Genomic DNA, 14,114 nt, shown 5'->3' with positions numbered 1-14,114 from the left:
AGAGTCCATCTAGTTCAACTTTCAGATACATATTTATATAGTTCCTGGCATACTTCTTTAGTTAGACATATGGAAATTATCGGCCACTTTTTAGACTCCTTGCTTTTAGTTTCCCAATACATTTAGGATGGGGAACAAAACTTAAAGCAACACCCACATATTTATTTTTATCTTCAAGTGATCAGATACCATCACACATGGATCTCCCTTTTAATAATAGCATCTAAAAACTTTTAGTTGTATCTGCTGTTAGAAATATAAAAAGAATTCTTATTATGCTCATTTTATAAATGGCAAATGGATTTGCAAATTGCATATTTGAATATGCACTGAGATTAAAGATTTGCCACACAAATCATTTTTATTTATAAACTGTTACAAGTATAGCAGCATTGTTATCATGATATAACTATCTGACTTGCAAAAAAAAAAAAAAGGTAGCAAAATAAATTAATAACTTTATTTTCGGTTAACAACTAAATTTTAAAAAAAAGTCTAAAAAATCCTGATTAAATTCTGCAATTTGATCTCTTGTCTGTATGTTTTTTCTGTTATACTGGAGCAACTATTTTCCAGTCATATCTAGGGATTCAATATACATTTGCCAACACATTACTTTTTTCCCCCCCTACACTCTGCTTTGATATGAAGCATGCTAGATGTTCAAATAGCTTGCCAGTAACACATTGAAGATTTTTTTTTAATTTGATAAAAACTGCTCTTAACAGAAAAACTGCAAGCTGAACATTCCTAGTAATATGAATAGCTATTAGCTCTTGGTTGAATCAACTATAGTTCAATTTTCCAGCACCTATCTCCAGCCCTGGTGCAGCTTGCTGCTCCTCTACAGTGCCAGCATAACTGAACTGATATTGGGAATTGATCTAGTTAAAAAAAATAAATGCCTGTAGTAAACCACCTGAATCAGCTTCTTGTAGCAATCACAGTGCAGATGTACAAAGCAGTACAAAGAAGTTTGAAAAGCAAGAAAGCTCTCTGAAGATTAGCTAAAATACAGTCTGTACAACAATTCTGATTTATTTATTTTACTATGAGAGCTATGATTTTATTATGTGCAGCTCTGCAAAGCTGGATTGGATATTCTATTTTTCCAGCTCTGAAATCTCAGGAAAATTAAAATTTAAGGACATTCTTCACTACAATCATTGCACGAGTCACACTGCAGTGCAGACAAGCCTAAGCCAGACTAAATATCAGTATGAGTCTAGCTTTGGAAACACAGGAGATGAGGAAAAGCTGCTAAATGCATTCAAGAAACAGAAGATCATACTTCAGAACAAGCATTCTTCAGTTTCACTGTGCAGTAAAAACTCATGTATTTCAATATATACTTTTAGTAATACCTGTTTAACCCCCAGCAGAGGCAAAAGAAGTTAAAAAAAGGAAGAAAACAGGTCTGAACACCAAGTTTCAGAATTCCAAATGTTAGCTCAGTACAACATTTGCACCATTAGGAATTTATTGTCTATGGCAAAAAGCAACTTGATTTTTCATGTTAAAAGTAGGTTATGCTGGATTGGTCATTAGATACTCCATTGTTTTCTTCTCAATATGTTTTTTCTAATGTAAAATGAATGAAGCTGATTAGAAAGTCACTGTTGAGAATTCTAAACTGTTATTTTAATACAGTCCTTCTTCATAGTAGTATCACGCTTTAAACAATACACTGATAGAAATGAACTATAAAAATGTGTATCTCCATTTTGCTGTTCTCATATAACAGAACCATAAAGAACCCTCACAGGAAGTGCAAGGCAATACAAATTTAAACAGAGAACAGTTCATTCAATTTCAGCAGACACGGATGAGCCCTGAGCACGTCAATAAAGAGATTGGGCTGCATGACCTCAAAAATCTCTTGCATATACTTTCCAGTATCAGAGCAAACACTGTTGCTTTACCACAGTGCAATCTTGAAGGAAACAATATTTTACTGAATACCTGTTTTACTATAAGAGTACATGAAAAGCACAAAGCAACAGAAACGTCAGTGTTTTCAGTCCAAAATTAAGGACATTTAAAAATATTTTTACAGTCATATATGGAATTTTTGACTATTGTGATTCAGGTGTTTAGGAAATTTGAAAATAGAAAAAGCCAAACAAAATCTGCTAAACAGTATCTCAGAACTTACTACAAAGTTCCTTCAGTGGCTTTTGGAGATCATTTTTGCTTTGTTAGCAGTATTCCAAACATATGTATATGAAATCATACTCACTCTAATTTGATGAGATGAAGGGAAAAAAGAAGAGGGGAATGGACTGGCTTTTAGCAGATGGTTACTATTGTGAAAGCTATATATAGAATAACAGATGAGCTGCAGTCACTTTTAAAGAAATATTTTTTTTTCCATGAATTCTGTGACATTATAAACCACATAAGCAGACTTCAGATTCTTTGTGACACCCGTGAAAAATACAAAGCATATAATAGCAGGTCAACTGTTGCTGCCCGTTTGTGGCATGGTAAAAAGAGGAATTCAGTAACATATCTTTCAAGGTCACATTTTCATAAAGCAACATTGTTTGGTTTGATGATGGAAAATGTAGACAAGCCAGATTTCCAGGACATGCAGTCTAGTTGACTTTTCAACAAAATCTGAGCAGACCTGGGGCTGCCGAAATTAAATAAAATGTTTTATGCCACATAACTACTATACATTACTATTCATACAGCAGTTACAAGAAAGTGGTTTCTAATTAAATGAAAACCCACTGGGTGACCAAATTGCAAGAAGCATCATCATCTCACAGAAGGTCTAGAAATTGTTGCAGCCCAAGTAATCCACCTTTTCAATTGTATCTATCTTAGAATCATAGAATCATAGAATCACTAAGGTTGGAAAAGACCTAAAAGATCACCCAGTCCAACCGTTCACCTATTCCCAATAGCTCCTACTAAACCATGTCCCTCAACGCAACATCCAGTCTTTCCTTGAACACCCCCAGGGTCGGTGATTCCACCACCTCCCTGGGCAGTCCATTCCATCTTACAAGAAATGATGCATTTCCCAATCTTTTGTTTGCTGAAGCTAGTATTACAAGTGTTTTTAGTACAAAGAATAGTAAGAAACTGGAGGCTACCGGCCTCATTAGGGTTCTTAATGACTGAGGCCTTAAGAAGGAAAAGCTTCTTAAATTGAAAAAATATATGAAAGACTGAAAACAAGCATTAGACCTACACAAGCTGCTACAGTCTGGAAGAATGTATTGATTATAGCTGCCAAATACTCCCAGAGAAAATGCAGAAGAGTTCAGGACAGCTGAGACAAAAAGATCTCACAAGCATTAAATGCAGCCATTCGGTCTGTATCACAAACTTAACTCAACTTGGCTGCTTAATATTGCTTCAGTGGAATCTTTTCTTCTTTGAATCGAACTGTTCAGACATTGAAAAGAATACGATTTTTTTGTATGAGTGAATTAGCAAATAACCAATGCACAAATGAAGGAAGGTTGATCCCTCTGTTTATGGGAATAGCCCCATTTTCTTGAGAGAATGCCTCAGTGGAAAGGTACAAGTTTTTATTTTTCTCTGTGCTCTTTTTCATTATCAAGTGTTTAACAAGGGCTGGTAGAAAGCACTAAGAGCATCCAATGCAGATACCAAACAGACTTCCTCTGGTCTCTAGATACTACCAGATGGATTACTGAATAAAGGAATTCTGTCAGATTTAGTCCTTTTACAGTTCAGATGGCAAAAAAATATCTACTGTGTACTACAAGGTTGATAAGAAAGCAGCTTAATGCTACCTGTTTTTCTGGTTGAAATTCATCCTTAAAATATTCTAATGGTTCATAGAAGAGTACAAATTGCAAGGTGAAAGGAGCAGAGACCCTTGTGCTGGAAAGCAATAAGTATATCTGCCTAACCCTTCAGGTTTCTACAGAACCATATTACGTGGGAGAGTTTGTAAATTCAAGAATAGGAAGTTCCTGCCTTCATATTTGGTAGATGATTGAGATCTTAGTTCTTCTTTAGTTCCCTTTGATTGATACAGTTGAAGTGGAGGGGACTTCTGGAAGTATTTAGGTATGCTTGTTACAGTTACAATTGCAAATTCATTGCTATGAAAAATACAAATAAAGTAAATGTTATCTGACTTCCCTGATTTTGAAACCCAATGCTCTGTTTTTTGCATAATCGCAATAACTGCAGTTTCCCCTTTAGAGCATGGTAACTGAGGTAGCTTTAAGTAATTATTTCCCAGGCAGAATATTATTTACATTATACAGTGCCTTTTATCCATATGAATCCTAGAGCATTTTAAGGACTACTCAAAGCAATATGTATGACACAGTAATTGCTTTACCACATACTGAAATGAAAGCACCTGCTCTGAAATGCTGATGCCATTTGCTGCTGATGTTGCTATACAGCAGGTTTGTAAGAATAGAAATAACTTAGCAACTGATACCAATGAGCAATCTTGGAAAGCAGAACATTCTAATTCATTACAGAATGAAGATCTAACTTGGATAACATACTTTCTTAGCAAGTGTCACTAAATCTGGTATGTTCACATGTTCAAATCCTGTTTTTCATATTTCCTCTAGAAAGCAATGAATTCAAACACTATCAGTGGCTCCCTAAATATACTTCTGAGAACAATAATGGACAGTAAAAATAAAAGAAATGAGTCCAATTCACAGGTCACAAGTCAGTCCCCATAACTATCCTTAAATGTTTTAAAGTTTCCTTCTTTCTTGAAAAAACATACTTAAACATTGCCAAAAACTAACTGCTTCTCCCATGAGTACTTTAAATGTTTTAAATGATGGAACAAATACTGTGCAGTATACACTGTCTTCCAAATTTAAACAATGGAGTATTATAGTTGCAAAACCATGGAGTAAAAACATTTCCTTCCACAATAAAATGAAGCAATTCTTCATTAGAGGAAAAACAAACGCTAAACATACCCACAACTGTAGTATTCAAGAGTGTCAATCTCACAAAAAGATTTTAAAGTTTTGAGATTGATATGTGCTCCTGGAAGGCTACTGTCTCTACCTTATTCTGCTGTTTTAAAGGAAATACTAAAAAGAACTAAAAAATAATTAAATCACAAAGGTTCAGTATATTACTCCAAAGGATAGGATAACAAGAGCTTCTGGTTTCAAGATATGAGAAAAGAACGTTTAAACTGAAGGCATATTAATAGTATATACACAAAAATAAAATGACTGTGAACATTAATAAAAACTAAATGAGCTTTTTAAGATGCTTTTGCTACCAGTCATATATGCAAATCAATTTTTGAAATCCCTTATTTGCTTGTATCTGAGCTATTTAAATCATACAGTTGTCTTAAAAATGTAAATATAAATAAATTCATATTTTTCCACTAAATTACTGCTGAGATCCTTATGCTTTCAAACAGTACAAGAGACTATGCTTCGTAGGGATCACACAAATGAAAGAGCAGCCAACACAATAATCAGTTTTTTGAGTTTGTACTCTTCCCATTTCCTCCTGGCAAAATATAAGAGAAACATTTCCTATTTAGATTTTTATGTTAAGAAGCATTTATGCATTCAGGTTTTTTTTTTTTTTTTTTTTTTTTTTTAATTTTTTTTCATTTCTATAGCCCATAGCACACATCTAAACTGGAACAACGTATTGCTCTCATACTGGGCTATAAAAATCAACTCTGCACTAATTAGAGCAGGTTAATATTCCCCATCCCCGACCCCCCTGACCCCCCTTACTACCTACATGATTTGTATGGGTAAGAAATATCCTGTTTTAAGTTTTCTTTTGGGTTCAGTTATTTAATGAATAAATGTAGCCTACAGAATATCTTGAAAATTATTAACACTTCTTGTTATTACAAGGGCAAAAATACAGCCATAAAGCCCCAAGTAACCATTCTTATTTTCAAAACAGTACCACAACTTTTCAATAAAGGATTATCACAGGGCTAGGCTATTAGACTGCCATTCTAGAGACTGCAATCCTGCCACATATTTCTTATTCAATCCACGGCAGTTATTTTAGTCCTAAATTCCTCATCATTAAAAAAAAAAGTGATAGATAAAGCAGTTTTGTTTACTTACTTTTCTATTTAAGTTAACTCACCTTATGTCTTTTAAAGCTTACTTAAATAGAGTTTTCATTTTTTCTGAGGTCAGGAAGCATTACCGCAATTCTATTAAGGTTTAAAAATGTGAATCTCTAGAGAACTTATAGTTGATGTCATAAACCTCTACCTTAAATCACATAATTTATCTCTAATTTCTGAAAATACTCACTCCATTAAGTCATATTACAAATTACTCCCTTCACCTTAGGTCAGAAAGGCCAAAGGATAACAAGTGATAAGCTTTGTAGCATCTAGGGAGAAGCACCACTCAGAAAACTCTCTGAATTGAAACATACCTATCACAAAGCAACAATGAGATAACTACCTTAAAAAACCACTACAATGAAATCCACCTACATAGTCTTTTTTTTTTTTTTTTTTTTTTTAAATCACGTTAGCATTTACACAAAGTGTATATTGCTGCAATAAGCAAGAAAATATTCCCTCAGCATGCTAAGGAACATTTTTTTTTTTTTTTTTTACTACCCTGAGTTAAACAGTACTAAAGATAATTTTATTGCATGTAGTTAATAATAGCAAAAGACACTCACATTAGTGAATTTTCTACCAGTGTTATTGACAAGTTTCCAGACTTCTGAAGAAAAAAAAAACAACCAACACAACGCATAGCACCACTTATAATTTGTATTCAAACACATCTTCATCTGTATCACCATATAAACTAGCAGCCAGCAACAACAGAGAGCTACTTACTTGACCCTATGCTTCAAAGTTCTTCCTCCTCACTAGCTTACTACATATCTCTTTAGTCGGAGAGGAAAAAAAACCAAAAACAACAACAACAAAACCCTAGCAGATTCTAAAATGCAATTAGCTGCACTACAGAAAATAAATACTAATGGTACTGTAACATGATAGAAAACACAACAATGAAAACAGAGCAGCATGGTCCCAGGCTACAACAAACAAGGGTTCACTCAAATATGACAGCCATAGATACAAAAAAATCCAGAAAAGAAGCTGCTTATCCTCAGAAATCCTTACCCATGGAGGGATCTCCAGCAAGACACCCTTACCTTCACATCCAACCCTTAAGTGATGTCTGGGAAGGAGTGGAGTCTGGATCCTCTCCTTCCAGTCACTGCATGCACCTGAGCTTCCCCATGTTGGCCCTGCCTTCCCACCAGGTGCTCAATCATTGGTTTGAGCCCTCAGTTAGCATTTCCACTACCCACCCATGTTTTATAAATGAAAAAACACATTTTTGTTTTCCTTGTTTTAATTGCAGCATATTATTTAATCAAAGGCCACCGTTCAGAATCACTAAGGAAAACAAAGTGAAAGTTATAATCAAAGAAATTCTTTAATTACACTGTGGAAACACACTTCTAAAGGAAGAATTTCACGTTCATTTCTGAGGACTTCCAAAATATGAATCTTTTGAGAAGATGTTTAGAAATGCTATAATTCTTTTGCAGTCAATTAAGATTTGTAGCAGCAGTTCTTACCTCAGCAATCATTCTGTTAGTGTCTCCCAAGAAGAGCAAATTTAGGGCTTCCTCTTCATTGCTTGCTTGCTGAAGAGATAGGTTTTTCAGGTGAATGTTCTGGTCAGGGTCTTCCATTATTGTCACTTTTCTACATGATAGGAAGAAAGAACAGAGAAATAGAATTACTGTACAGTTAACTTTGTTCTCTATTTTTATTTTGATTGCATTAGAAGGTAACATCTAAAAATGCAAAATAATCGAAACACTGAAAATATCAAATGGTGAAGGCATAAGTGAAAGGAAGTATTTTTTTTTTTAGTTTTATACTACCATCTTTTTTTATTCCTTTATCCAAATGGAAAAAGAAATTATAAAAGCTGTGCCTACTAGAGAACACTTCAGAACTGTTTTTTACTAAGGTAGAATGAAATCTCAAGAATAAGATGTTAGATGAATCATCACAAACAAATAATGAGTAGGGCTTCTGTCTGCTATTGCCAGTTATTAAGCACTAATGAAGCATAAAACATAATTATGATGAAAAAATAGGGATAGAATATTTCAAGACCATCACACCTGTAGCCAACATGATTCTAGTAATTTGCATTTTTTCAAGACTGTTTCTCTTCTCATTCTTTGAATGCTGCTAATTAAAAATGTAAATGATTCTTTTCTTCATTAAAAGCAAACAAATAAAAATAGGATGTTTTTATTTATTTCCTCTGAAGCTAGAAATTTTGTAAGATGTACCTCTTCAATCCTTATATTTCAGAAGGTAGTTAAATGGAAATGGCCTTAATCACAAAGATGTGGTAGATACTCTATGCTTAGAGGCATTCAAGGTCAGGCTGGGCCAAGCTTTAAGCACCCTGATCTAGCTGTAGGTGTCCCTGTTCATTGCAGGGGAGTTGAACTATATGACCTTTAAGGGACCCTTCTAACTCAAATGATTCTATGATATAGCAAAACTCCAGGAAAATTACTTACCATCACTGAAACTCTTTCTGAATTACTAAACAGACTTTTTTGCATAAGAAATTTTTCTTTTAATCACGTAAGTGAAAGTTACACTTAATTAGCTTTACTGAGTACCCGTTAGGGTCTCCTAAGCTGGTGCAGCCTGTAATATCCAAAATACAAGTCAAGTAGTTGCATTACTGAATTTGGAAATCTCACTGAGTTAAGGCCATTCAAAGTGTTAAAAAGTGTAGTAACTGTGTTAAAAGTGCAGTAACTGCTGAGTCAAGGCCTCAATTACTGATGGAACACCTGAGGAAAGGAGTGGGTCAGCCCTGGGCGCACAGGTGAAGGCAATTCAACTGTGCGATCAGAAGGGGTGGAGCCTGGTTGCATCTCTCTTAGACCCTATTTAAGTGCTGACTACCCCCAGGAAAGGGTGGTGGTTTTTTTGTTTTTTCTTTTTCTCTTTCTCTTTCTTTTTCTCTTTCTTTCCCTCCCTCCCTCTCCCTCCCTCTCCCTCCCTCCCTCCCTCTCCTGGAGGTTCCTGCTTTATGGAGTTAGCTCCTTGGAGCTAACTGTGAACCTATCTCTTCAGAGATGGGTGGGCAGTCCTTATTCCTTTTGTTGTAACACAACACTTTTCTATTACGTCAGTTTCTCTGTCATCACATCTCTTGTACCACCTTTCTCTTGTGTTGGTCTTTCTGATAGTTACATACACAAATTATAAGGATGGATGATATGTGTTTTGAGACAACCTGGAGGAAAATAGAATTTCTTTAAGTTTAAAAAGAATTTTTTTCTGTATCAACAGTAAAAACAAGAAACACAAACAAAGAACAAGAAGCCAACAGTTTGTGTGTGTGTATTTAAATATATAAATATGTACATATTTCATGATCCTCAAGGTTAACCACAAGAGGGAGTACAGGGCTTGAGTTTTTATCTGTAGATGTTTATTGCGCATTAATTAGTCCAAGCTACCTCAAAAACATAAAGGTTAGATTTTTGGTTTGGTGTTTGTCTATTTTTTTTTTTTCTGACAAAATTTGCAGAAACAAATTATGCAGCCAAGCAGTATCCCGTAGTATTACTCTTAAATATTACAGAAGCTATTTATCCTTTGGTCAAAACATTGGAGTGGATATATATAAATAATCTGAACATGTTGCAATGCACGTACTATTTTCAGAAAGAAAAATACAAGTAAACATAGGCACACTGTTTCTCTAGTAAGTATAACAATTGTTTTTACAAGTATGATTGCTGCCTGTTTAAAGCCCTATATTTTTGTGCTCTAGGATAAAATAGCCCCGATACAGTTATAAAAACCTGCTTACTCAACTGAGAACATAACTCTGAAAGCACAGTTCTGCTCTTGCATATCAATATTTTGATAAAGCTGTGTCTGCTTTAATGCTGTCTGTGCATGCCTCACATACTAAAGCCCGTAGATTTTTTTTAATTAAAATACCATGTCTTGATAAATTTTAAAATTTTCAAACTGTACTGTAAGAATCATCTCCCTCTTTTTATAATACAGGAAAGCAGTGTTGCTTTAATATGAACATTTGGCATAGTTCTAGAACGTCTAATCATACTACATAGTTTGTCTAATAATTTCCAAACAACAAAGATATTAGCTTGAACAAAAAGCCTTGGAAGATTATTAAAATAAAAAGAAGACAGTAGGAACATCCCAAACCATTGACAACTTCCTATACAATAGCCTTATAGCTATTAGGAGGATTTCCAAATGGAAGTACAAATTCTTACATCTTAAGAAGCATCTGTTAAAACTGTCTCAAAATGACAAGTTCCAAAATAACAATAAAATGATTTATTTTATTGCACTATAAAATTACTGTATAATATGATGACAGAATTTTATATAGCTTCCTGTAAATTAATGAAATGTTTAAATTTCATAGTCTTAACTTGGATCTTGCAGGAACAGCTCTGTTAAGTTTTCCGTTATGACTGAAAGAAGGCAAAGAAAAGATTTTGTTTTCTTTATAAACAAAGAATTTTTTCCATTTGGCCTAATGGATGGGAATCTGTAGCAGATTAGGAAACCTGTAGGATGGTGTATGGGAACTGCTGAGTCATGGCCTGAACCTCTGATCACCTGAGGCTAGCAAAGAGTCAGCCACGTGAGCACAGGTGAAGGCAATTCACCTGCGCTGCTGGAAGGGGTGGAGCCTGGCTGCATCTCTCCTAGACCCATTTAAGAGCTGGATACCAGCAGGAAAAGACCTCTTCTGGAGATCCCTCCTCTGGAGTTTTGTAGCTAAGCCCAGGATATGGGTAAGTATTCTATCCATTCTCTATTTGTTATTATAATCTACTTAGCCAAACTCTCTGGTTTATTTCATAATTATAACATCTTTATATTCATTGATTATACAGATGTGAGCAGCATTTTTTTTATGCCTTTATTAACTCAGGCTATTTCCTACATCTGCTGAGCTGCCATAATGCAAGAGAGTCTTACATGGGGAATACTTTCCTCTATGAAATTCATGTTACTTGTAAATATTGATGTTAAAGTTTATTTTGGTTTGTTGATAGCATCTCACCAATTTGTTTAACAAAAAAAAATTGAAAAGTTCTGGAAAACAAATGACAACTTAAAAAATACATTTCATACATTTATATCTGTCTTTGGGGGTTAAAACTGAAGATATCTAAGATAAGATCAAAAACTTGATAAACATCTAAAAATAATGAACCATAATGACGTAAGTTATATATGAGGTTATATAACATTTACAGCTATAATTAGCAGAATACAGTGATACTACCTCAGCATGAGAAGGAGACTGTGCAGATAATAATAAATGTAATAGCTCAAGAGGCCAGAAGGGAGAACTTTCCCCACACAGGATCAACTCCGTTCTGTGCACTGTGTCATGAGAAAATAAATTCTGGTTCATTCAATGCTCCATGAACTCAGTGCACCTCAAATATAAAGGGAAGAACTCACTGCCTACATTCCTCTTCTTATTCTATCTTATTTAAGCAGTTATCTTATTATACTATTTGTTGTCAGGTCTTTCTTACTGAGATGCAGAAAGAACTCTGCACTTCCTCTTTCTCACCTTGCCTTGGCCCAGTCCAGAATGAGTTAAAACTGAGACATAAAATTAATAGTTCATGCATGAATGAAATACAACTTTCAAAATTAATGGACAACTGTAATAATATAATTCATAATAAAATACTTGTTGAATACTGAAGTGTTTCATTTGAAAGTAAAGTCTGAAACAGGACGGCAGTAATCTGAACTGATTAAATTCGCCCTACAGAGGATGTAGATAAATCACTTCAGAAAGCATTCATTGACTTCTTCCTAACCTATTTGTTTTGAGATCATTCAAACATAAAGTCATATACATACAGACATAATTAGATACATGTAATGTGAATGGACATTATTTTACACATTTAAAATGCAATATTTTTAAATTGTAATGAGCATAATCTTTGAGAAACTGATTGAGAGTGGCTGTCTGCTATCTCTCCATTAATAAACAAAGGGGAAGGGCTGACACTTCAATCTAGAGTTTATAGGCAAGGAACAGGTTAATTTGCATCAAAAAGGAGATTAGTGGAAATTATCAATTTCACTTGTACTTAGAAAACTGTGTCTTGAGCCTTTATGATTTTGTGTGGTGCTGGGTGTTTTTTTTCTGTTGAGTAACAGTATGAGAGATTGTCATATTTGCTGTTTCAGCTTTACTTGTCAGTAGTTTAGTAACTCTGTAGGCCCTTGGAGGCAGGTGAAGAAATAGAAGAATAGAAATTATTTGAAGTTGTTGTTTAATATGGTAATTTAGAGTAAGTGAAAATATCTTATACCGACTCCATGAACCGTGACAGTTTTGCATGTTACTAATATGTAATATCATCATTGGTAATTGAATAATTTAATTGGTTAATAGCTTAAAATCTTTTCTGTTTTGTGGAATTCTCTGAAATTAATATGTAGTTTAAAAAAAAAAAAACTTTCATCTTTCTGAAGTATAAGCTAGGAATGGATTCTCAGAGGATTCAATACAAACTAACCAGTTTTGTTTGCTTGTTGTAGTTTTTTGAGTTAACCTAAAGCATAGTAAGTTGTATTTCTGTATCAAAGGTGATTTTTAAAGCATTTTGACCCACAAACGGGGAAACACTTCTGCTGGCTGACAGGTCAGATTAACTGCTGTCCATTCTCCTTGTGAAGCAGTTCCTCAGCTACTGACTCACAGACCCTTATTTTAAGATAAGCCAGCATTAATTTGTCTTCACATGCATGAGTGTCACCTGTCATAATTTGGACAGTTAAAAGTGGCAAATTTTTAAATTTTTTATATGATTTTGTCTACGATTTACAATTCAACAATCTCAGAATTTACATTTGTTTTATTATTTAGTGTTAGGAAAATTTCAAGTTCTTTATAAATAATACAAACCAGTTAGGAAGAACTTATACCACTGGATTATAACTGAAGATAAATTGATTTGATTCAGTATCATAGAGCTACGCAAATCAGACTGTGTAATGGGAAACCTGTTAGAAGACAAAGCCTCTTGCAAAATCTTGGAGCAAAAGAGCTTCAGAAAAACTCCTAATTTGAACAGTCCTGCAAATCATTTATCATAGAAACAAGAGATGGCAGTCAGAATACAAATACTCATTCATCACCTATATTCTACTACAATAGTAGTTTCATGCCTTTCATATACTTGAAAACAATTTTAATTTTTATTTCCTTGTATAAGCATGGAATGGAATTATTGATGCTAAATAAAACTTTTACATTCTAATAAGTCAATTGAACTGAAGCTGCATCTGAATAAACATCTGAATAAACTTCAGCTACAGTGTCACAGAATTTAAAAAAAAAAAAAATCCAGCTTTCTACAACAAAAACAAGTTATGCTTGCAAACTAAGGAATACTGTATATTAGGCATTAGGGTATTTCAAAAGGTAATTTTTATGGACTACATGTAAAATCATAACAACTAAACATTTAGAAAACTTTTTTTCCTGTTAAACTAAATTTACTGGGGTTTAAAACTCATATTTGTTTATGTACCTACTAGAAACATGATTGCATTAGATCTTGTTAATGAGCTTCACATATTCAGTATGTTCTTCTTGTAAACATAGAATATTGTTACAGTGCAACTCATGAAAATGTTTGTGTTGTAAAGACTTAGCTCTTTCAAAAAATACAAGCTTGCTATATATAGTGAATATTGTACATTTAAATTAGACCGAATCCAAAGTTTACATGGCTCCAAGGAAGAGTAAGAAGCAAAAAGAAAGCATCTTTTCAGTGGAAGAACATAAATGGACATGAATAGTTGGGATGCATATCTGCATATGTATAAGTAATGACATAGAAGAACATGCAGTCTATATTCACCCATTTGTCAGAATCTATTTCCAAAAAAAAATTGAGATTTTTTTTAATGAAAGCCTTGTCTCATCTTGAATTGCAAATGAATTTAGAATTCCAGAACTAATCATGCAATCTTTAGATACAATGGGCAATTCAAAATTTTTTGTCATTCAACTCTACCTTAAAAATCAATACTTTTTTCA

The 14,114-nt window shown here is 33.9% G+C and overlaps 1 protein-coding gene across 1 annotated transcript in view; it reads right to left on the bottom strand.

Moving 5' to 3' along the window:
• Positions 1-14,114, bottom strand: part of KIF6 (kinesin family member 6) — a gene marked incomplete at both ends in the record, with an annotated part of 136,392 nt that overhangs the window by 106,302 nt on the left and 15,976 nt on the right. The window contains one exon of the mRNA XM_079532826.1: positions 7,576-7,705. Within this exon, the coding sequence (XP_079388952.1) occupies positions 7,576-7,705 (130 nt within the window). The remainder of the gene's footprint in view (positions 1-7,575; positions 7,706-14,114) is intronic.

This window comes from Tetrao urogallus (genome assembly GCF_951394365.1).
Source record: "Tetrao urogallus genome assembly, chromosome: 2".
Lineage (NCBI taxonomy): Eukaryota > Metazoa > Chordata > Aves > Galliformes > Phasianidae > Tetrao > Tetrao urogallus.
This window is presented reverse-complemented; position numbering and strand designations above follow the sequence as displayed.